This window comes from Xyrauchen texanus, chromosome 16 (assembly GCF_025860055.1).
Source record: "Xyrauchen texanus isolate HMW12.3.18 chromosome 16, RBS_HiC_50CHRs, whole genome shotgun sequence".
In the NCBI taxonomy this organism is placed as follows: domain Eukaryota; kingdom Metazoa; phylum Chordata; class Actinopteri; order Cypriniformes; family Catostomidae; genus Xyrauchen; species Xyrauchen texanus.
Window position 1 is genome coordinate 23,175,719 of NC_068291.1, and position 24,919 is coordinate 23,200,637.

The 24,919-nt window shown below is 39.6% G+C and overlaps 1 protein-coding gene across 1 annotated transcript in view; it reads left to right on the forward strand.

The window, feature by feature from the left end:
• ush2a (Usher syndrome 2A (autosomal recessive, mild)) overlaps positions 1–24,919 on the forward strand; it is a 350,667-nt gene that overhangs the window by 267,618 nt on the left and 58,130 nt on the right. The window contains exons 50-54 of the mRNA XM_052145082.1: positions 4,091–4,314; positions 5,487–5,748; positions 14,191–14,388; positions 16,593–16,747; positions 18,465–18,663. Coding sequence (XP_052001042.1) covers positions 4,091–4,314; positions 5,487–5,748; positions 14,191–14,388; positions 16,593–16,747; positions 18,465–18,663 — 1,038 coding nt within the window. The remainder of the gene's footprint in view (positions 1–4,090; positions 4,315–5,486; positions 5,749–14,190; positions 14,389–16,592; positions 16,748–18,464; positions 18,664–24,919) is intronic.

Consider the following 24,919-nt stretch of genomic DNA (forward strand, 5'->3'; position numbering starts at 1 on the left):
AGAATGAACGCTGATTAGGGTATTAAACAATTAGCAATTTATCATATTGGGGGTTGATGGTAATTATAGTAGTGATGGTTTACCCAAGGAAATAAACCAGGAGTCACTTCCTGTTAGAGGAATATTAAACTGCTTTTCGGAAAAGATTTCAGCTCTTTCTCCGTAATGCCAATCATTCATAATTCAAACAAAGAATTGAAAAATCTGTTGAAACTGCTTCACCTGCTTGATTAGTCACTTTGGATAAAAGCGTCTGCTAAATAATTCAGTTTAAATGAAAATCTTTAATCACTAATTCCAATATATGGTATATGCTAAAGAAATGGCAAATCATTTTATGATTTACATACTTTATAAGTGTAAATAAAACGTCTCGGGTTACTTGACTGTAACCCTTGTTCCCTGATGAAAGCGGAACGAGATGCTGCTTTGAGTTAGCACTTTGGGAACAACTTTAGGTGTGACCAGCTGTGAATATGTGTGTAACACGTCAATAAACATTGACCGGAATTTATAGCCTCTGCCGGTGATATCATTGGATGCACCTGTAGCAGGGCTATAAATAGATGCGTCACAGGTGCATCGTCAGGTATTTTGTCTGAAGAGCAGTCCTGGGGCATCCCAGTGCAACAATGAAGCGCAGCATCTCGTTCTGCTTTTATCAGGGAACAAGGGTTACCTTCAAGTAACCCGAGACGTTCCCTTTCAAAAAGCTACACTTATGATGCTGCACTGAGTTATCGCTTTGGGAACGAGAATACCCACGCTGCTGCACTATGGATGTCCGGACCCTTTACAGTTGTGTAGTGTGCTCACAAGAGCACGAGAGGTCTCAGACATGAGCTTGTGATGTCGACTCAAGGATATAAGAGCCTGGAGTGGCATGAACATCCAAACTATAAAATCGAATGAATGTGTGTGGAGAGGACCAGCCTGCCTTATCACAAATGAAGGAGGCGACCCCTCTGGTAGAGTGACCGCACCTCGTAGGCCAGGGCAATAGCGTCCCTCACCCAATGCGACATAGTCTGCTTGGTGGCGGCCGACCCCTGTTGCGGCCCCCATGGCAAATGAATTGTTGCCCTGACTTACGCCACTGGCTAGTGCGGTGGACATAAGTCTGAAGGGCACGGACTGGACAAAGTCTGCGAAGCCTTTCCTGCTCCGGCGTTGTAAACGGTGGGGAGCAGGAGGCTTCTAGAGTGACCGGATGTAAGGTCGAGAAAGGCACCTTAGGCAGGTAGTCAAGATGAGGGTGCAAAATTGCTTTAGCCTGAGACTGTAGATCCCCAATTCTCTTTAGAGAGGTAATCACCATAAGAAAAACCATCTTGAGGGTCAGAAGTTTATCAGATGCTGACTCTAGAGGTTCGAAGGGGGTCTCAACCAGACCCTTAAGGACTATTGCTAATTCCCATGAAGAGGTCCTGGTCCTAGCGGTATGCCTCAGTCACATAGCTCCATGAATGAAGTGAGCGAGTAGAGGATGTCTCCCCAATGGCACCCCGTCCATTGAGGCATGGCAAGCCGAAATGGCGGCCACAAATAGTGGCAGGGCATATGCCTGCTGACGTCCAGAGCTGAAGCAGTCTGGCAGTTAACTAGATCTGCATTATGTGCACTACACCATCTTTCAAATACACCCCATTTATTGGCGTAGATTCTTCTGGTAGAGGGAGCCCTAGCACTTAAAATGGTCTCGATAACCTCAGTTGGTACCCTTCAGGGGCCAAACATGAAGGTTCCACAGCTCGGGCCGGGGATGAAATATTGTCCCCTGTGCCTGAGATCAGAAGGTCTCTCCTGTCCGTAATCGCCCAAGGCGAGCCGTCGAGGAGAGACATTATCTCCGAGAACCATACCCTGTTCGACCAGCGCGGCACTATCAGTAAGAGGCAGGACCCTTGCTGGCGAACTCTGGCCAAGACTCCCGGGAGTAGAGAAACTGGGGGAAATGCATACAGATGCATTCTGCGCCATCACGTCTAGACCCAGGGAGAAGTAGAGGGGACATTGCGCTGTCTGTTGAGAGGCAAAGAGGTCCACTTCTGCCGTGTAAAATCTCACCCAGATTTGTTCCACTACCTCGGGGTGGAGTTTCCACTCCCCTGTCGGTATTTTCTGTCTGGACAGTAAATCTGCTCCCACATTCAGACATTCAGGGATATAAACTGCCCTGAGTGTCAGGAGCTTGCCCTGGGCCCAAAGGAGAATCCGACATGCCAGAGTATTCAGCTGACGTGATTGTAGACCTCCTTGATGATTTATGTAGGAGACTGCTGCTGTGTTGTCCACCCGCACCAGGACATGGCAGAAGTGTGCGGCGCGTAACCCTTATTTGCCTTAAAGTGAAATATGTTAGTTGTTATTTTAAATGTAATTTTGAGATATGTGGATTTTTGACAGTTGTTGCGAGACAACTAAAACTATTCTTGCAGAATTTTGCTAATTCTTTGGGGTTATTCCATGTCAAATAAGCCAATTTTCAGAAACTTCACCTTCATAAATGTTTATTTTGTTAATTCTTTTCTGAAGAAAGATACAAATAAATAATGATGAAAACCAAAAGACGAAATTATTCAAAATGACAATTTTCACCTATGATTTGGAGCAAAACTTCTGGTCATAAAAATAAGCTTAGAAAGATGGCTGCATCATTATTTTATTTTACACAGAGATAGGTAGGTGTATTACTAAAATAAGTTGACTTCAGCACCCCTATTAGCATATTAGTTGTGTATCTTCATATTTAAGGCCCTGTATAGTTAAATCACAGAGAAATGGGGATCTCAGTGTTTCTCCATGTACACATTTTTAATAGTTGAAAAACAAATATGGGTAACATGGTTTTAAGGTAGTTTTCTTTATACTTTATTTATTATAATGTACCTTTCTTTATTCACATATAAACAATCATGTAAAAATCTAGATTTTTGAGAGTCCAAAAATACTTAGTTTTAGAATAAGCAGCACGTGTTGATCCATCCTTTCCCTAATACATTAAATACATTTTAACATGAAATCTTGAAAAAGAAAAGGGAACCAATTTGATGGTTTACATATAAATGTAAATGAAACATAAGGTGTCCTAGTGATATGTAAGGGACTCATCAATGTAAAGGCATAAGGCATGTCACCCCCTTCAAACATAGCTGTGTGTGCAGGAACAGTGAGTGTATGTTGAGTCAGGCCTCTGAGAACGTGGTGATGCTTTTAGAGGTAATAGGAGAGGATGTAGATGTGGGTGCTGAGTGCTGATAGCTGATGGGAGGAGACAGTGGCCACGTCGCCAGGTAAAGCTGATTGCTCATGCAGCACGGCCGGCTGCGTCTTTTACATGTCAGCTCCACGTGCATCTCTCCAATGTTCAATGCTCAATGAGCTGTGTTGCAAATATGCCAAAAGGATCTTTCTCTTATGGACAGATATTCCTTTTCAGTTTCTAAAAGAATGATAATGTTTGTTCATAAAGGACTTGGATGGATTGATTTATTGGTTTATTCTAAGGAAATGTGCTGATGTTCAGATCCATTAAAATTAGCTAATTAATTAGGTGTTATTTTCTGAGTAGTTTGGGGAAAAATTGTAAAAACATGGAAAATTGCATGTGTCATGCTGCAGGACCATTTAAGATGAACTAGTTGAGGCAAAAACGTAATTAAACATGGGGATAGAAATGGTGACAAGTTACAGGACCTAAGATACATTATACATTATCCCTTATAAATTTCTAAAAATTTTAACATAATCTTGATTTTGATTTGAAAATCTACGAACACACTACCATCTCTATATACCATTTAAGTGTGAATTTAAGTTTGATTTATGCCAACTATTTTGGATGAACACAGGTCCAATCTCGCTTTTACTAGTGGCAGCAATTCAAAATACAGCTAAATGCACAGATAGATCTAAAAGTGATGGTTTCCAGAAGCAGCTAGTGCCATGCAAGAAATCTAATCAGATTATCAGATCTTGCACAAGAGATTTCTTTCCTGTTGATCAGATTAACCAAACAGATAGTAAATATTTGTAACTTCTTGTGTTTCAGATACTAACATCTGTGCTTATATTTATGTTTCATGTGTAGGTTTCAGCTGCTGTGGAGAGCACTACATCAACACGTTCACTTCCTGGTGCTGTGCAGGTCCCAGCGGGGAGTCTAAAGTCCACGTGATTGAGAACAGGACGGCGTCACTGAAGTGCTGCTGGTCAGAATTGATTCAGCTGGAGGAGGAGTGTTGTAATGGAGTGGGCTTCAATCCCCTCACATCTGTGTGTGCTGACAGAGCCCCGGCCAGCATCCTCATTCCGGTAATTAACACTTTCACTCAGAGTGACGTATTCACTGTATGTTAGTTCAGCAATAGGTCTTGAAGATGGAGACTTAGTGGAGTCTTTGGCCTCAAGCTGTTCTGTAGTATCATGCCTGTTTCTCAAAGTCAGATTAAGATGATTCTTTGCCAAAATTTGAAATAAACAATATTTGTTTAAATATATAGTGCAGTTTCAGCAATGTCCTGCTGTGACATGCTATAATAAATATAAAACTATTTTAAACTACATTTTCACATCCTTCCATAATCATTATACATACATAGTTTTATTACCTAAATTCTATTGAGAGACTATATGGAATATTTGCCCAAAATGTATATGTGACACATCAGGGCCATTAAAAATGATCTAGTGTGAATCAAACTGTAATTAAAACTGATGAAAAAAAAAGAATAATGGTAATAATAGTATTGGTCTAGCTTGATGCTGCACTCAGTATAAGTCCAAGATGCCTGCCATATCAGTCAGCCCAACATAAACAAAAGAATTACTGAGTGCAGCTTTAAAGGTTTACATTTTTTTCTCTGTTTAATTGTTTTCTCGTTAACAAATATAATTTTTTCAATTCCATTTGGTGATGCTAGTGGCACAACAATTACACACTTCATCTTTAAAAGAAACAGCGACCAGTCACAAGACATAAGATATACACTTTCCTTATACATAAATATACTTTTGAACCTAAAATCTTGTTTCTGAAGTTCATGGCCAAGTTATATGTGAACTAATCATATCCATGGATTGGATTTTGCACTTTTTTTACGCATGTTATGGATCAAGGGTGTTTCATTTAAGTAGTTGAGTTAAAAACACAAGCTGCCATGGTGTAATGTGGAGGTTGGAATTATGAGGTGCAGAGTAGTGATGTATCTGCTCTTCTCCTCAGGAAGCACAGACTCACAGTCACACTTCATTAATCAGATTTGTTCGCTGTAACGCAAGCTCGTCGTGCACCCAGCTTGAGCTCGTGAGCAAAATAAAGAAACCAAGACAAGAAAGCTGGGATGGTGGTCATTAACTTGTAATTATGTCATTAAGGGTCATTCGTGCTATTTATTGAGACAGAGGACTCCATACACACTGCTGACCGCCGTCTGATGACGGTTGTCACAAATGAGAGCATGTTTGCGCATGTTTGTTTCATTTAGGAGAAATGCCGCCCCAGTACGGTGTGTCCTGTGTCCGAGGCCGTGGGAGCGTATTGTGGGTTGTGTGCTTTTAGCCCAGCGCAGTCCATCTGTACATGGTTACCAGGTGAGACGGTGTCCAAGCACATTTCATCTTCCTCTGCCACTGCCAAAGATGGCTACACCCAAACAGCAGCACCCTCTGCAGCCACCCATAGCCAGCTCTGCCCATCCTCAGAGGAGCTGGTCTACAGCGGAGTGGCCAACAGATACAGTTTCACAGGTACACTAGTCAATGGCTTGTATTATGTCAGAAAGAGTTGTGTTTGGCCCCAAAAATTATTTGGATACCTAAGTCACACTTAAAATGTATGAATATCATTGCATTAGATAACACATTTTCAAATTAAGTGTCATTTATTTTACAGAATGATAGCACAAGCTCACTTTTAAAGCAAAACATTTAAAAAAATATGTTTCTTAGGTTTAAAATGATATATATCTAAAAAAGAAAAATAGATATACTGTTCAAAATAAAGACAGTATTTGTAAAGCTTTATGGTTGTCAATAGTTAATGTGATGAACTACACTTTCTGCTAAGTTATTCTGCTAAGACATCTGTTTGAACTTGAGAAGAACTGACTTTATACCATAGTATGTTAGAAAAGTGGAGGGGAAGCGGAGCAGAGCGGCATGATTTTGCCTGGAGCAAGGCAAAAAAAAAGAGCTCCACTAATGCTTTATCAGTAACACCACCTGTTAACGGTCCATAATGCAGCAAGAATTTACCATGTTTTAAGCAGTGTTGAATATTATTGGCATGAAAGAAGTTGGAATTTCTAAAATTGTCAGAAAGAATGGGATGAAAAAATACTAATTTAAATACGACGAAGGAGATTCGGTGATTGCCACAACCAAAGGTTTATTGTAGAATCTTACATTGAGAAAACACGATAATATTTGTTCATCTGTCACGGCCCTGTCTCTCTGTCACTGTCTCTGTGTGAGCTTTGTGTGTTTGTTATTAATGTGGGTGCATCACGCTTGTGTCATCTTGGCTGAATGCACTCACGTCAATAATCCTTGTCTGTCTCTTGCGTCTGCGAACGGGCGTTGTGCTCGCTTTGCATTGCGCATCCGAGCCACGAGCTGTCTTCTTGTTTGTGCTGAGGTTCGGTCACTTCAGTAAGGTGTTGGGTGTGTGTGTGTGGCTGAATTCTCACACAAGTGTCTGTTCTCGTGTTGTTTGTCCATTGGCATGAGTGTATACCGTCTCATTGTCGCGCCGGTCTGCGCTCATGCCAATCGGATGTTTTGCATACTTGTGAAAGCATGCAGCTTTTTAAATTATTTTTGCAGCTCTGCGTGCTTCTGAGTCTGACGTCACACGTTGTATTGGATCCAACAGAGAATGTCTACGGCATGAGGGCACTCCTCTCACAGAGATGGAAACTTCCCGAAAGTCAGCCCAAGACCAAGAGACAGCCCTGGTAGCATGACAAGTAACACCATTTGGTAAGGGTTGTTGAGCCTTATCATATGCCAATTTTATGACCTCCACAATCCAGCTTGACAGTCTTTGTTTGGACAAAGCCGCACCCTAATGCACACTGCCATGACAGACAAATAACTGATCCATCTGTCTGAATGAAGTGGTCGAGTTGACTCAAAACCTTAAAGCATGTATAAGACACAGGAGATGAGCCCTCACATCAGTATCGGATTGAGATGAGGGCAGCTGAAAAACAGCCAGATTAATGGACTGATTCACAATTTGCGGCAAAAGGACTTTTGGAAGAAAAATTGGATTAGGACTAAGAATGACCCCTGAATACTCTGGCAACCAGCATAAGCACAACTCACTCACAGACAGTGCATGGAGCTCACCAACACATTAAGTGTAAGCAACAGCCAGCAGAAATGCTGCCTTCAAAGACATCCACTTAAGATCTGCACCACTCAATGTTCGAATGGTGATGCACTAGGGAATTCTAGCACAAGTGGTCAATCCCAGACAGGAAAAGGGTTCGCACAAACCAGCTTTAAATGCCTTGCTCCCTTCAGAAAATTGCAAACAAGGCTATGAGACCCCCAAAGAGGAACCACCAATTGGGGCATGATGTGCATATATGGCAGCAACATACACCTTTAAAGTAGAAGCAGCTTTGTTGTCATCCAATAGATGTTTCAAAAAGCTCAAGACCTCGGCACAGTACAGTGGACAGGACCAATTTCCTGATCCTCACACCATGAAGAGAATATTCTCCAATGAGCAGCATAAAGCTGCCGTGTTGAAGTAGCTCTGGCATTATCAATGGTATGGACTACTGCTAGCTCACAATCTGCTAGTATTGGATTGGGCCCAGTGGCCAAACCCAAAGCTGAAGACAAACCGGATCCGGGTCCCAAATACACCCTTCCATCTGATCCCTCCTAGTGGGAAGCTGCCACAATTCACCATCTATAGACTCAGAAGTAGAGGTAACAATAGCCTGGCCGGCTATCAAGGTGCCACTAGAAGTATCCTGTACTTGGATATTCTGTGTAATGTATCCCACAGCAGTGAAAAAGGAGGGAATGCATACAACAGGCAGTTCAGCCACTCGTGAGCCACCACATCCTGTCCCAAAGGGCTGGACTTCTCAGTCCTCGAGAACCACCAATGGCAATGGGTCTTTTCTGATGCAAAAACCTCTGCCTTGCCAAACCGCTGCCAGATCAACTGCACAATATCCGCATGAAGCCTCAGTTCCCCCGGGTTGCAGCAGGCCCTGGAAGAAGCATCCGCCACCTGATTGTTCGATCCTGGGAGATGAACAGCTCTCAATGATGCCAGTCGGTTCTGAGACCATTTAAGGATCCTGCGAGTTAGCTGTAAAGACTCGAGAGACCTGGTGCCGCCCTGATGATTCAGATGAAAAACCGTCAATGTGTTGTCAGATTGGACAAGCACATGGCGGCCTACAAGGACTTGTAAGAAATGTTGTAGCACTAGATACACTGCCTTCAGTTTGAGAAAGTTCATATGCTCCACCAATTCCCTTTGATTACATTTTGCCCCCCATCCCTTTAGCATCATTTGTGATTACTTCCCGACGAGAAGGAACAACCTCAGGGACACCCCGGCTATCAAAATTGAAAACCGACACAAGAAGGAGAGACAACAGGGTTAAATCGTAAACTGTTGTACCACCTCTCACCTGAGGTGGAGCAAACCTAATTGAACGACTGAGGTGGCAGCCGTCAGCATCCCCATTAGCTGTAGAAGGACACCATAAGGAAGTTTTGTCCCCAGTCGGAATCAAGTGAGTTGTCTGTCCAAGCGGTCAATGTGGCAGACATCGCGAGAGAATCCAGTGTCATTCCAATAAAGGTTATGGACTGCACTCGAGCCAAACAACTCTTTGTTTCATTCACAATGAGGTCAAGCTTCTGAATGTGCTCTAGCAATATCCTGGTGTTGCATAGAGCATGCAGTCTTGTTGGGGCACATAGCAACCAATCGGGCAGAATTCTTGTGACCTTGGACCAAAGAGGAGACAGGGCTGCACTCATGCATCTTGTAAAAACACAAGGAGCCAGAGACAGACTGAATGGTAGGACTTTTTTTTTCCTGGAAGCCGAATTGTAGAAACTTCCTGTGTTAGGATGCAATGTGAATGTGAAAATAAGCGCCTTTTAAATCTACACTCACGAGCCAGTCTCCTTTCATCACAGACCGAAGAACGTCAGCAGTGTGCAATATGTGAAAAGTGACTTCAGGAACACATTTAGACATTGCAAGTCCAGAACTGGACAAAAACTGCCTTCCCTCTTTGGAACGAGGAAGTACGTTGAGTTCCCTTAGGGTCTTTTTACAATCTTCAGCCATACCCAGCAACGGGCTGTTAGAAAGGTTGCTGAGAGTGTACCCAGCTCACGAGTCACATGACCCATGGTCAACAAAGCCATCTGTAGAAAGTAAGTCACAGAAGAATCTACATTTGACGATCCCAATGTGGTGTTACAGGCATGAAGCAGCTGGCAGATAGTATTCTCTGCTTGAGTTATATTGGCTACTGACTCGTATGCCTTCTTTAATAGTGTGTCAGTACATCCACACTGTGCGCTTGGACAGCGTTCATTGCCTCTTAATACTTCATCGGGTGATACCACCAAGTCTATCCACCGGCTGTTTAATCTCTGGAGCCCGCCCCACCCTTATGGAATTGGCCTCTGCCATTGAAGTTGGGTACAGGCCATCTTCAGTCTCCTTCTAGGAACATTGTAGCCTGTTAGAGCACTTGAAAACTCAGACACAAAGTCCTTACACGGTGGCATGGTAAACATATTTGTATTTGAGGATTGCCTGAAAAACACATTGGCATGAGCAGGTTGAACAGGTGTTTTGTCCAGGCCCAAACATGCCACCGCCATCTGTAGTACTGACTAAGTGTCATCCGAAGAGGATTGGCCCATCCCGGATGAAAGAACAGAACACCCACACGAGCCACCTGCAACAGACAGGCTGGAGAAAACCTCCTGAGATTGAGGATGCATAACTGCATCAACCAATTCTTCATCATGAGAATGTGAATTGTTGGCACTCATGGAAAGAGCATCCAAATCAATATTATGTGGAGTTTGGAAATCACCCTTTTCCACTGGTGTGTTCCCAGTGGGCACGGCTGATACTGGGGGGTTGGAGAGCTTGAAGAAGATGCTTCATCTCTGCCATTTCTGATGAGAGATTAGCGACAATCTTAGTTGTCTCAGCAGCTGTTCAGAATTGTGCCGGAATGCCAGCCGCTGCCGATGTACACTGCTTTTGAGTATGCTGTGGTACTGAATCATGATGTGTGAGGCTAACAGAAGAACAAGGATCCAACTCAGCTAGGGGAAGCTGCCTCTCTGACATCAGCAGTGTCCTACAGAGCAAACATGGATCCGTCAAAGCCTCTCTTAAATGCTGAATTCCTAAGCACGATGGGCAGCAATCATGTCCATCATCGGGAAGAAGTGGATTTGGACACAATTCGTTAACAATTCGGTGGAAAGCCGGTGACAATAGAGCCGTGAGCCATAATTAATCTTGGTTAGGACCGTAGGGAATCAAAACAGCTGATAATAAGCGAGCCTGGGGAATTAAGCCATCAAATATAATCTTCGGATAGAACCGAAGATAGTTGAATCATGACAAAAAACACCCAGAACAACACGTGAACGAATCAATTGGCTGTCGGATAGCACAGTGTGGCACCACGATAAAGCTCTGCACGATAGTAACTATGTAAGAGTTAATAATATGTCCAAAAATATTTGTAGGCTTTCGGGAAACCATACCTAAGTGTGGTCAGACACCAGATAGTACCATGAAGCACAGGGTATCGCCAACACTAACAATCAATATAAAATAATATACCCTCATATTTGATGAGAGATGAAAAATCCATCCAGATTATGGTTTAGAGAGCGCTCGCTACTCAGTTAAGCTGCACTGGACAGCATGGAGAAGACAACAACCTATCATATAGCGAGAAAGTGAAAGAGGCTGGGCACCAAGCTGCTGCGGTTTATATCCTTGCAGTTTGGTCTGCGTCACGACATGACTTTGTTGTTATATTTTCTTGACCTATCTGGCTGGTGCTGCGATTATCCACTAGTACTTAGCACTGCCTCTGGCGGTCAGGAGGAATGAAACAGAACTAATGTTTACAAATACAACTTTGGAAAAATGTTTAACTATATGTTGAAATTAACATTAACTAAGTTTAATAAATGCTTAAAGTATTGTTTATTGTTATTTCATGTTAAATAATGTTAACAAATAGTACCTTATTGTAAAGTGTTACTGAAATAACTTGGAGCTGTAGTCATGGAGCAAACATGGAGCAGGGTTTTTCTTATCAGTGAGCAGGGAGGGAGCAGTAAATGGACAACCCGGAGTGGAGCTGGAGTGGAGTGATTATAGAATGCTTTGAGCATGGAGGGGAAATTGTTACCACACACTCTGCTTCACACATCATCTAAAAGTTACCCTGAGACCAGCTGATTAAATTTAAATGTAAAACTGGCAAAAAGTTAGTTCTGAGAAAAGCTCTAGTATAATTTGTTTGCAGATGCTACTTTGTTTAATATTTAGTTATTTGTTACATTGTTTTCATTCTAATGTAATAACATTTATACATTTTTAAGTGAAATATGGCTTAAGAGTCCAAAAATGTTTTGGGGCCACTGCAGTTATTGTAATAAAATGCCAAAAAAATTTAATAAAACTGGAATTACAAATGTATGTGTATATGTTTATGTCCCTTAATTATATGAATTTATGTGAAATATGTGAAACTTGTGCTTTTATTTAAAGACATCAAACTGAATGTCTCTGTTGACACCAAAAAGGAAAGTGTCAGTCATTTCAGGAATGTTCCCCACACTGTAAACATCTGCACATTTCATGTTTTTACAAGAGCAGATGCTTTAGTGTGTATTAATTGTCACGAGTCATAATTCTCACCCCCCATTTTGAACTTATCATTAAAACTTTAAGATTGGTGTTTAGAGTGGCCCCTTGACTCACACCCTTATTTATCTTTTTAAGAGGATCGCTGACTCGCACCCTTATTTATCGTTTTAAGAGGATCGCTGGCCTGTCGTATTGCTCAACCTCGTCTGAGGTGTTATTTATTTGGTTAGTAACGTCTGTTTAATCAAGACTAATGCAGGAGTAGAGGGGCTGGCTGGTGATTCTAGTCAGCACTGTGCCACCATCTGGGTAGAAGCGTATAAACCTGTCGTGGCCCTGCACTCCTCCAGATGTTTCTCACGCCCCCATACCCGCACCCCGGAGAAAGATGACACCGAGTGATCTCAGACAAATGCTGCACAAACACTAGCTTGCCTTCCACTCAAACAGTTTGTGCCGCAAACACCCTTTTTGTTTTTTAAGGAATTTTAAGCTTTCAATAAAAATTAAACTCTAAATGCTGTCCATTTAAACAGAAAATTATTTAGAATTTCAAAAAAGCTAAAATCATGTCTATAGTAATGCACTTACAATGGAACTCAGAGGGGCAAGGCAAAGGGTTTTACATTTTTATTTAAATTCTCTAGCTCCAAAATGTGCTGTTTGTTCTGCAAAATTGACTAAATCACCCTTTTAGCGGTGGGACTACTGTTCAAGGGGAATTAACTTCTATTTATGTGTTTACAGAGTAATTCCTGTGGGTGGATTTTTCTCCAAGGAAACTTTCTGGTATCCATATGTATATCATGTCAAAGTTACAGTGTTTACTGACTTAAACTTTAATTTTAACTTTTCACTCTCAATTGTATCACTCTAATCTTATGTGAACTTAATGTTTAAAGGAATAGTTATATATACCAATAATGAAAGTTCTGTCATCATTTAATTACCCTCATATTGTTCCAACCTCATATTTATTACTTTCTTCTGTGGAAAACAAAAAGAAATTTGGCAGAATGTTAGGATGAGTCACCATTTACTTACATTGCTTTTTTCTTTTACTTTCTAGGAAAGGAAATGGTGACTAACATTTTGCTAACATTCTGCCTGAAAGTGTAGCCACAAGACTTAAAGTGGTAGTTCACCCTAAAATGAATATCCTGTCATAATATAGTGTGTAATTTGTCAGTTATTTCAGTGCAGTGCCTTGCCTATTAAACTTGCATTGTAAGTACATTACTGTTCATATGATATTTGCTTGTTTTTACAAAATGAGAGACAACATTTTTGTCTTTTGTAATCAACAGAATGCCATTGATATTGTTACTTGCATTGATCCCCAGAACATTCTTTTAAAATAATTCAATACCATATATTGTACTTCATTATGATTGCTGTTTTGTAAATTAGTTAATTTCTTCTGAATTTTCTCATTAATTAAACACCTGGCTTTAATACAAATCTAAATTCATGTTCCTATTTGCTATTTTTATGTAGTTTTACAAAATAAAAAATGTATTTATGTAGAATTTTTGTAAAGAAATAGGTTAGCTCAGTAGTTATTGGGATTTGTTTATTCGTTGTAGGACTCTGGCTTGTCCTCTGTTCTAGTATGAAGGGTATTTTTCATCCTGTCACTCGTAGAAGTGCCTTCACTAGTCTGACAAAACCCATCTAGGAGATTTACACCCATGACTCCCCACACACACATTTACAACAAACTGCTGTTTTTCTGATACCGTAGAGCATTACAATAAAGACACAGGGTCCCTGGCTACTCTTTAAAGTTAAACCTAGTTTTAGTGTGAAGACTGCGATACTTTTGAGACTCACCTGTGGTGCCATAAAAAAATATGGTTTCAGGGGGAACACAGAGGAATGGGTGTGTTTGTGCAACTGTGTTGCTCTTTTCCAAAACCTAGTGCCTGTGGAGGCAGCATTTAAAAGGCATTATAGGTGCCTTAAAAAGAGAAAAACCCATTTACCCAATCTTTGTATGTACTATGAATTTCTATGTATTTTTATTTTTTATTATCACTGCATTAGCTTAACAAAATGCTAACATCACACTATTGAAATCCGTTGTGTGTCAGGTGTCATGCAAAGCGCTATTTGTCTGATGCAAAGAGGTTTTGACTAGTGTACAGTGCTCCAAAGTCACTTATGAGGTTCCATGACATTTAAGATGCTGCCTTGGAATCAAGGCTGCTCATTAGATTTTGGAGCATGTGTGTGTTCTCTAGTGTATAATTTCTTTATCAGTCATGTGTTCATTATTTTAGACAATGAAGTGGACCCTTACACCAGTTATGAGTACAGAATTGGTGCCTGGAACAGCTTTGGCCGTGGCTTTAGTCCCTCTTCCCGGATCACTACTAAAGAAGACGTTCCCTGGGGCGTAGCTCCTCCACACTGGAGCCATGTTGGCCTTCGTGATGACATTATTCAACTTGAATGGTCAGCCCCAAACAAGCCCAATGGTAACTGTCTCCAAGAGGTGTCACTGTTCTTTTATTATGACATTCTCAGATTTTTCACAAATTGCACTACAAATAATCGACATCTGTCACTTTTCATTATTGGTTGTAAATTGTCTATGATGCTCCATTGTTATCTCACAGTGTTTTTGTTTAGGTCTATAATGACCAGGTGTGCATTTCCCAAAAGCATTGTTAGCCAACTATTGTCGCAAGTTTCATACATAGTTCAACGATTTGGTGTTTCCTGAAACCATAGTTTCAACGAAAATTCTCAAACATTATTACAAAGCTGTGTGGTTGGAACTACAGCTTTTTACCTGTGGTTAGAATCATAGTTCTTTGTCAGTTTGCTGTGTGGACATCATTTCACTTCACTGAGGCTTCTGTATCATATATTTCATATATATGTATTTAATTATTTTAAGGCTTTGAGCTCATTTACATGCATTTAAGAAAACAGCTTACTTTGCAGAAAGCGGCATTCTGAAATTTTACATAAACTTGAATGCAGCCGTTTATGTGATTAAAGACTATTAAGAGAAATTGCCTTATGCACAGATTCTGTCAGAGAACACACAGCTTTTATGTGTTAACGTTAATGCATAACGTTAGGCACTTATATGTATTCTAAAAATGTGTATGTGCTCAAGTGCGTCAGTGAACCCCAAAGTCTGATGTAGAGGGAAACCCCACTACGTGTTCATGTAAATGAGCTTTTAAAATTTGATATAATTTGATATTGATCACAGAGGTTATTACTCCACCCCTTGCATAACATCATTAACAACTGGCGGCCAAACCGAATGTTATTTTGTTGAACCAACTTGGTTTGAACGATGGATGTGCGACATAGTTACTACAGTTTTGGGAAACAGTCATGATTAGCTAGTTACATTTTCAAACGATTCATCATACTGTGGTGGTTAAGCAGTGAGTTACAGTATCTCATTGTATGGGAAATGCTCCTCTTGACAACATATAAAATATGCTGCATAGAAAGTTAATAAAAATGTAAAGGACATTTGGCAAACGTGAGTTCAGTAAAACTGACATTTATTAATTCGATCTATATATTAATTCTGTCATGAACACATTTGTTATGAAAAGTCACAAGTTTATTGTATTGTATATAATGAACTCCAAATTGCCATGTAATTGTTTAGTAAAATATTGTAACACTTGGTAGTTTTAATGTAGCATTACTTACTTTGACAAGAGCTCTTCAGAATGCTCTGTCACGGGTTCTTGGTCAACTCTCTGTATTCTGCTCTCACAATGCTATAAAAGACAACATTTACTGCAGCCTGGTCACCTGATGAACAGTACCCCATTAATTATTATTCTGAACTATACTTGGAATCTCTTGTTTCACTCTCTAAATCCTCTCACATGTCTCTGTACCGGTCTATTTTCACTTTAAAACCTTTTCACTTTATTATTCACTTTTTTCACTTTTTGGGAATGTTTATAAAGTAGGGAAATATAATAGACCAGATACCTTATTTTATCAGTCAAACTGACAGAAAGCATATTGAATTAACTATCAGTGCTCTATAATTTCATACCTTTAAAAATTATAGCACTATAAAGTTTTGATTTTCTTTTTTTTCCCGTCAAAGATCAAATAAGAGCACATCATATTTGCCTGATTCTTCAGTTAGTAATGCAATTTTTTGCTCTCATGGGAATGTTTTCATATGTTTATTCAGTATGGTTTGGATATGTAAATGATTAATCACAGAGTGAATCAGTGTGGGTAATTCACGCCTGCAGTCATGACTCTCAGAAGATTTTGTCACATTTCCCCCAACAAACTGGAAGATAGACTTTTTCTTTAGGCTGTAATGATATGACTCAGACAGAGTGGAACTAGCTGATTGTTTTATCATCTCTCCTCTGAAGACCTGACTGTTATTAAGCATAATCTGCATAGATCGGCAGAATAAATTATGAAGAATGAAATTCACATGCACATAAACACTAAGTGAGAATAACAAGCTTCGTTTTAGGGAACTTCTGTGCCACTTAATATGTAAAGAAACATGCTGATTGCTCATTAAGACTTTACTCTGTGCTCTAATCAAACGGCTTGCCACCCAATCTGTTGTGATTTGAAGGAAAGTCAGTCCATTGGCTTCACTACTGTACTGCAAGTGTGTCAAAGCCATGTTTTTGATGCTATGTTTGTTTATGTATTATGATAGGTGAGATAAGTTACTATGTTATCCTACGTGATGGACAGGAGCGTTACCGTGGCACTGATCACAGCTTCACAGATGCAGGTGGGATCCGACCTTTTCAAGAGTATATTTACCAGCTAAGAGCCTGTACTGCAGCCGGCTGCACGTATAGCTCAAAAGTAAGTCTGTTCTCTAAATATGAGTGTGATATGTATACGTGTGTGTTTGACTTCTCATAATCTTTAGTCCCTTTTCACTGACTAAATTATCGTTTTGTTTTATAGAGATGATCTACCACTTGTAGGCAGCATACTAGAGGCACCGAACAGAAGTGCTGAATTAAATATTGTTTTCAAGCACGTTTTCAGAATACTTCAAAATACTGTCTGCCATTGGTCGAACAAAAAGATTGCTCACCCCTTACTCCATTGATTGAGCTATTGTTGCTATACCAAAATGGTTGGGATGCTCAAACAAACAGATTGTACTTTAAACTGGGACAGGATAAAGTGTTTTAACACTGGAAAATTACATACATCACCTTTAAAGGTGAACAAAGTAGATATATTATTATATTATTTTTTTTTTGGGGGGTACTTTTATTCAACTTCCTAAACAACTGATACAACAGTGGTCTTGATACAGTATTTTAATAAATATTTTTTTGTTTTTTAGCTCCATGAGTATATGTCATTTTATATGTACATGTCAAAAGTTCTGTTCATTTCTTTGGGTGTAAAACTTTTTTTTTTTTGGGGGGGAAAAAATGCTTAGTGCACTTTTAAAATAATAGTTAACCCCAAAAACATAATTCTGTCTTAATTTACTCATCCTTTTGTAGTTACAAACCCATATTCATTTCTCATACAGAACACAAAAGGAGTATTTCACTTCTCTTTTAATACAATGGCAGTAGATAGTGCCTCACTTTAAAGTTAACAAAAAGTACCCAAAAGTATCATAAAAGTATTGCATGTGGCTTGTGCGTCATATTAAAAGTCTTCTGAAAGTATACGGTAAACTTTGATGAAAAACAACCTGAAATTGAAGTCGTTTTTCAGCTAAAGTCTTGATGTGTCCTGTGTGCATTCATGAACACTATTAGAGAAGCTTGGTCTCAGTAACTTGCATGTTCGCCTAAGAACTTGCAATGTTTAGCACTAAAAACCGTCTATTTCTAATAGCAATCTAATGGAACCAGAACAACAGCTGACTTCCTGCCATTATTGTTGTTCACCCTGTAATAGCTGTCAGTAGCTTTAGCTGATGAAACAGCAAGTTAACCTGTCTCTCCTCTATTTCTATGTCTAATTTAGAATAAGATTATCAATAGCCACACAAATCTGCTTTGTGCATTAGCCAGCACGCTGGAGGCAAAGTAAAAAGATCCTCTCAGACCAGCTTTAGGGCCATTTTTATTTCAGCACACCTCTGGGGTCTTGTCCAGCACACCAATTGGCCACCAATGATCCACTTCTCCTTTCTTCTTCCCCTCACACAATCGTTCTTAAGTGGACCAGGATTAACTTTTACACCGCAAGCATTGCCCAAACAGTTGCAATTATTGTCCAGCCCAATTCAAGGGGAGCAATTACCACGGGGCACCCTGTTGTTGCTCCGTAAGACCCTACTCAGCCAGCTCTGTCTGTGGGAGTGAGGAACCTGATTTAATCTTTGTGGACACTCTGCGAGCTCACAAGCACATCAGGCCAGCACCTGGCCAGCCTACACGTAGCCGGAAAAAAAAACACCTTAACCACCTCTCGCGGCCCTTTCCTAATAGTCTGCCACTCCTAAAGACAAGAGTTGAAACCACTAGTGACATTCTATTAGAGCAGGATATCCAAGCCTCCATTAGAGCAAATTGCTCTGTAATTCTTTTTGGTGTGTGTGCAGGTTGTGGCAGTGACTGTCCAGGGCAAACCAGAGGGTGTTGGCGCTCCAATGGTGAGCGTTCTGGGGCCCGGGGCACTGAGGATCAGCTGGGCTGCACCGGCCAAACCGAATGGTATCATCCGGGAGTACCGCATCAATCAGAGTGAGGTTGGAGTCATCCATACACATGCAGAGGGGGAAATGGCCTACAATGTCACAGGTATTGCACAGTGTGTATAGAAATCTGTAAATGATTTCATGCAAACATAAACAGTTAAAGCACATTCATTCAAGTGATGCTTGCTTCACTTGCTGTTTCCTTAAAATGTCATTTTAAGAGCTATTTTAATTTAACCCTTAAATGCATGGGAATTCAACCAAACACTCTTACATATTCAGGTCTTTAGAGACCCAGCAAGTTTATCTATCACATATGGATCTACAAAATGCCCAGATAGTGGCAAATTTTCAAAATATTTTCAAGACAATTTGAAAAAAATATTTGTATATTTTATATATATATATATATATATATACACTCACCTAAAGGATTATTAGGAACACCATACTAATACTGTGTTTGACTCCCTTTCGCCTTCAGAACTGCCTTAATTCTACGTGGCATTGATTCAACAAGGTGCTGAAAGCATTCTTTAGAAATGTTGGCCCATATTGATAGGATAGCATCTTGCAGTTGATAGAGATTTGTGGGATGCACATCCAGGGCACGAAGCTCCCGTTCCACCACATCCCAAAGATGCTCTATTGGGTTGAGATCTGGTGACTGTGGGGGCCATTTTAGTACAGTGAACTCACTGTCATGTTCAAGAAACCAATTTGAAATGATTCGAGCTTTGTGACATGGTGCATTATCCTGCTGGAAGTAGCCTCAGAGGATAGGTACATGGTGGCCATAAAGGGATGGACATGGTCAGAAACAATGCTCAGGTAGGCCGTGACATTTAAACGATGCCCAATTGGCACTAAGGGGCCTAAAGTGTGCCAAGACAACATCCCCCACACCATTACACCACCACCACCAGCCTGCACAGTGATAACAAGGCATGATGGATCCATGTTCTCATTCTGTTTACGCCAAATTCTGACTCTACCATCTGAATGTCTCAACAGAAATCGAGACTCATCAGACCAGGCAACATTTTTCCAGTCTTCAACTGTCCAATTTTGGTGAGCTCTTGCAAATTGTAGCCTCTTTTTCCTATTTGTAGTGGAGATGAGTGGTACCCGGTGGGGTCTTCTGCTGTTGTAGCCCATCCGCCTCAAGGTTGTGCGTGTTGTGGCTTCACAAATGCTTTGCTGCATACCTCGGTTGTAACGAGTGGTTATTTCAGGCAAAGTTGCTCTTCTATCAGCTTGAATCAGTCGGCCCATTGTCCTCTGACCTCTAGAATCAACAAGGCATTTTCGCCCACAGGACTGCCGCATACTGGATGTTTTTCCCTTTTCACACCATACTTTGTAAACCCTAGAAATGGTTGTGCGTGAAAATCCCAGTAACTGAGCAGATTGTGAAATACTCAGACCGGCCGTCTGGCACCAACAACCATGCCACGCTCAAAATTGCTTAAATCACCTTTCTTTCCCATTCTGACATTCAGTTTGGAGTTCAGGAGATTGTCTTGACCAGGACCACACCCCTAAATGCATTGAAGCAACTGCCATGTGATTGGTTGATTAGATAATTGTATTAATGAGAAACTGAACAGGTGTTCCTAATAATCCTTTAGGTGAGTGTATATGCTTTATTTTTCATATATCAAAGAGATAGTGCAACAAATCAGGACAAATCTAGAACAGGATTCATTACTTTCACCATCTGTCAAACACATATTGAGCTACACATAACACATAATCTACAAATAAACTACACATAATCTACACAATGTGTTTTTCAGGCACTTACTGAGTCTAAATAGATGCACAACTTACATAATTTCATTAGTACACCCAAATGACAATATCCAAATCATACAGTTCATATGTTGTACTTGCTATAGTTTACTTCCACGTTGCTATTTCATCAAATATCAATGTCAAATATAAATCAAGTCAATCACTGAAACAACAGCGCCACCTTGAGAAAGCAATAGCACCTATAGTATGTATGTGTACACGGATATGAGATACTGATAATTCACCATTGTTGCACAGAAAATAAACATGATTTAATATTTACTTGTATGAGTATAGTGCTAATTTGTCCTGGGTCACTAAAGTCCCGAGGTATGCATTTAAGACCCTGTTTCCACCTGGTATTAAAATGCGTTTCGGTGATCCATCACATGTAGTCAGCCCTAAAGCGAGGTCAAAATGAGGTCTAAATTATTTTGTGATGAGATCACAGAAACCACATACGAATGTGGTCAAAAGCACATGTGTCCACATCGCATTTGAGGTGTAAACGCTCTTCCGTCCAGTATGCGTCCCAGCAGCAGTGAAGAGCCACCCCGTACCTGTCAATCAATTGCTGCACTAAAACAAGAATTAAAATTTTGCAGTTTACAAGCTGCTTTAAAAGGAAATAACCGTCCAATCAGAAAATCTAAAAAAGCAGATAGATACATAATCACTAGAGCTTCTTTAGTCTGTCTGATATCAACACAGAAAAGAAGCATGTACACTTGCTTTTTTTTTCCTTTAATACAGGTAATCCACTAAAACAATGGATAATTCTGCTTGACATGTTGCGTTTATGCTTAGATTAAATTTTAACCGCACCTGGAAGAAGCAATGCCCCATTTGTTTGTGCTTTCTTTGTCTTTTCTGACTTTGTTTTGCTTTAATATCATGCAGTAACACACTGACATAGTGATTGATGTATGTCGTCATGAAACTGAGACCCTCCCCTCCAAATCCAAACACAGGTAGTCACAGGAAACACATTTAAGTGACCAACTTTAAACAGCGATGTGTCTCACCTGACCCCATGTGACCGGATCACCCAAAACGCATTTTAATACCAGGTGGAAAAGGGGCGTAAGGTTTAATATTGTTCATTTTATTTAGGACTCACTTTGCATTGCATTTTATTTGAGATATTCTTTTAATTTAAGTGATTTTTGTTATATTATATTAGTCATATAGCCCAAAATAATTACCATAATTAATTTAATCACACATGTAATCATACATGAAGTAATCAAAAATCCCTATATTTTTATACCTAGATGTTTTATATATATATATATATATATATATATATATATATATATTTAATACATAAAATCTTGTGTGTTATTGCTTCAGGGTAGTTGCTGTCCTTTTAAACAGCATTTTGCCCATTTCTTTTATAATTCTAAATATTAAAGATATAAAATTGTGGGAAAAAAAGAAGAAAAAACAACTTTGTGACCAGTTACAAGGCCGAAGATATTCACTTGCCATAATACATATAAATATATTGTACATATAAACAAAACTAGATGCTGGTTGTGTGTATGAATGTAGTGATATATCTTTTACATGTTATTAATATAGTATATTTAAAAAAGAAATTAACATGGAATCAAAGCAGGCATTCAGTGTCTAAAGACTATTTAGAAGCAACACAGTGCACTAGATTAGACTTAAAAACAACAAAGGTATTGAGAGATACTGAATGAATGAGACAGAGAGAAGAGACAAGGAAAGATAGAGTCAGTGCAAAGATGGAGTGATGAATCAGTTTAGCAATGGAGAGCAGCTACCCCCTACACACCGCCCCATGCTGGCCCTGACGGCTGCAGCAGTGCGAGAAAGAGTGCACGGATGTGCCATGTCTCCTCCACGTGCCCTGGCTTTATTTATGCATGCTGTTTCAGGAAGCAATCTAATGACTGAATTTACACCTGATTCCCGCAATGAGCAGCCAGCCTGCCCATCACTCCTGAGGCCTCCGCTGATTTGTGTGGCTTCTTTTATCTGCCTGGGAGAGGAGCAGTTTTCCTGGCCCAGAGCCATCTGTAACCACCGCAAGGGTATGAGCAGGGCTCACACCCACTTTTAGCACTGCCCGACCAGCACAGCCCAGCACATAGCAGTGGACAGCTGCAAAACAGCCAGCACACAGCACACACACACACAGAGGGATTTAGATTAAGTGCTCATAAATATCATTCCAAGGAACATTTCTGTTTTTCTTTATCACTGGTGGTTTATTTCTCTTTTACCAGAAGTACTACCAATTTGTTATAATTGTAATAGTAGTTATGACTAGGTTTGCGATTCCTGAAGGAAACACAAGTGCTTGTAAGACAGCAAGTATGAAGTGCTTAAGTTCGAGGTAAGCTTAGGTTTTAAGCTTTAGTTCTATGTAAATGAAATGCTTCATCTTAACCGCTAGTTGATTGTGTATATGAATAAACACACAGTGCCACACAGTCTTTGCAGTGTAAAGGTGGCTATAGATAATAGATGCTAAAAAGAAGAGACCAAACACAATTCAGTATGCAATTAGATGTAAGAAAGGAGAACAATTGGAATTCAGTAAGCAGATATTATATTGACACCATCGCTGCCCACATCATGAACAGCCTTTCATTATAATTCTAAATTATATTATTAAAAACATACAAAAAAACAAAGTATATAGTAGACTGTTAAAATGATCTGCAAAACAAACTTTGATAATCATGGTAATGGCAGTGATATTTTATTTTATTATTATCTGTAGGTTTAGTTGAATCTACCCCCCCCCCCCACCCCAAATCGTCTTTTTGAATGGGCCCCTACAGTATGTGGTGTAAGTGTGTCTCTCTAGGGGCCATATGAAACACATAATTCATGCAGAGAGGAAAAGCTGCTCGATCCAGCCTGTCAACAATATCAATGGCATGATTATCAAATCTGAGTCCGGTATGTAGTTTTGGGGATCGTCTGATCTCTTTCCAGTCAGGATTAATCTGAATGAATTGCGTGCAGGGAGCTGCTCCTCTGAGAGGTAACCGGTGTTAGGGAATGCTAACATCACACAAAGCAGGAACGAATGACATTCTCACTTCCTGTGTTGGAGCTTACAGATAAGAAAATTGGTCTCATTTATTTGAATATATTTTTGAATCTCCTCATTAAATGTAACGTATTTGGTGTATTTTTGTGTCTTATATTTTATGCCATCTTTTATTATGAATTTTATTACCATGTTGATTTGTTTTCAGGTGTTTCATTAAAAGAGATATCCCGGGTTCAATACAAGTTAAGCTCAATCAACAGCATTTGTGGCATAATGTTGATAACCACAACAATTATTTTGTTTCGTCACTTCTTTTCTTTAAAAAAACAAAAGCCAAAATCGTGGTTACGATGCGGCACTTACATTGGAAGAGAATGAAGCAGAAATGTGAAACATATCATTTTATAAAAGCACTTAGGCTTCATTCGTCTGTTAAAACTCATGTATTATTTGAGCTGTAAAAGTGTTTAAATCGTAATTTTTTTCAGTCATTTTAGGGTTTTAGTGTTTGTTGACATCACATCGTCATGGTAACAGAGTTGTAAAATTGGCTATAACTTTACACAGAATATGTTGGTAAGTGATTTTATCACACTAAAATCATGTTAACACACATATCGTTTATGTCTTGTGGCTATACTTTTGAAATAGTGGGTATTTTAACATTTACGTATTGACTCCATTCACTTCCATTGTTAGTGCCTCACTGTAACCCAGATTTTTGCTTCTTTTAAAGAAAAGGAGGGGCAAGTCAAAATTTATTTTTGTGGTAAACAATATTATGCCACAAATGCTGTTGATTAAGCTTAACTTGTTTTGAACCCAGAATATTCCTTTAAAGGTGCATAAATGTAATTTTTTCCCCATTCAAATTGACTTCTATAGAAATGATCTAATTTTTAAAACATATGATTAAAATCATAATCACTCACACGAGGTAAAGACTCTGACAGTCATGTCAGTAACCTTATAAAATCTTTTTAATCAACATAGAGAGGGTGTACTCACATGGAGTCTGCCATGTTAAGATCACATGACCATTTGAATACTACTCACGTAATCTCAGCAACCGCCCTGTCATTGAAAACGACAGGTGTCAAATGATTAATTCAAAAAATGACTGAATACACATATAATTAGTCTTGTTACCCAAATTCTTTGCATCATTACATAGCTGAACATACTTCATATAGAATGTGGCATTGTCCCGTGACCCAATATATGATGTAGTAATAACCATGAAAATAATCTGCTCTGGTTTTGTTAAACCTATTACAATTTAACCACAAGGAACAATTTTCTTGGATGTAGTACTGTAAGTCATGCTGGTATTTCACAACCTACTGTTTTATGAATACTGAGGATTAAGACATATTACTCAGTTGACCTACTGCTTTTGGCATACTATATAGTAGAGAAATTTACATATTCTGATGCATGGCTTGTGTATTTTATGTTGCTTTCCGGACGATTTCGGACAAAATTCCCAAACTCTGACCACAAAATGTTCTGGTCAATCATACAT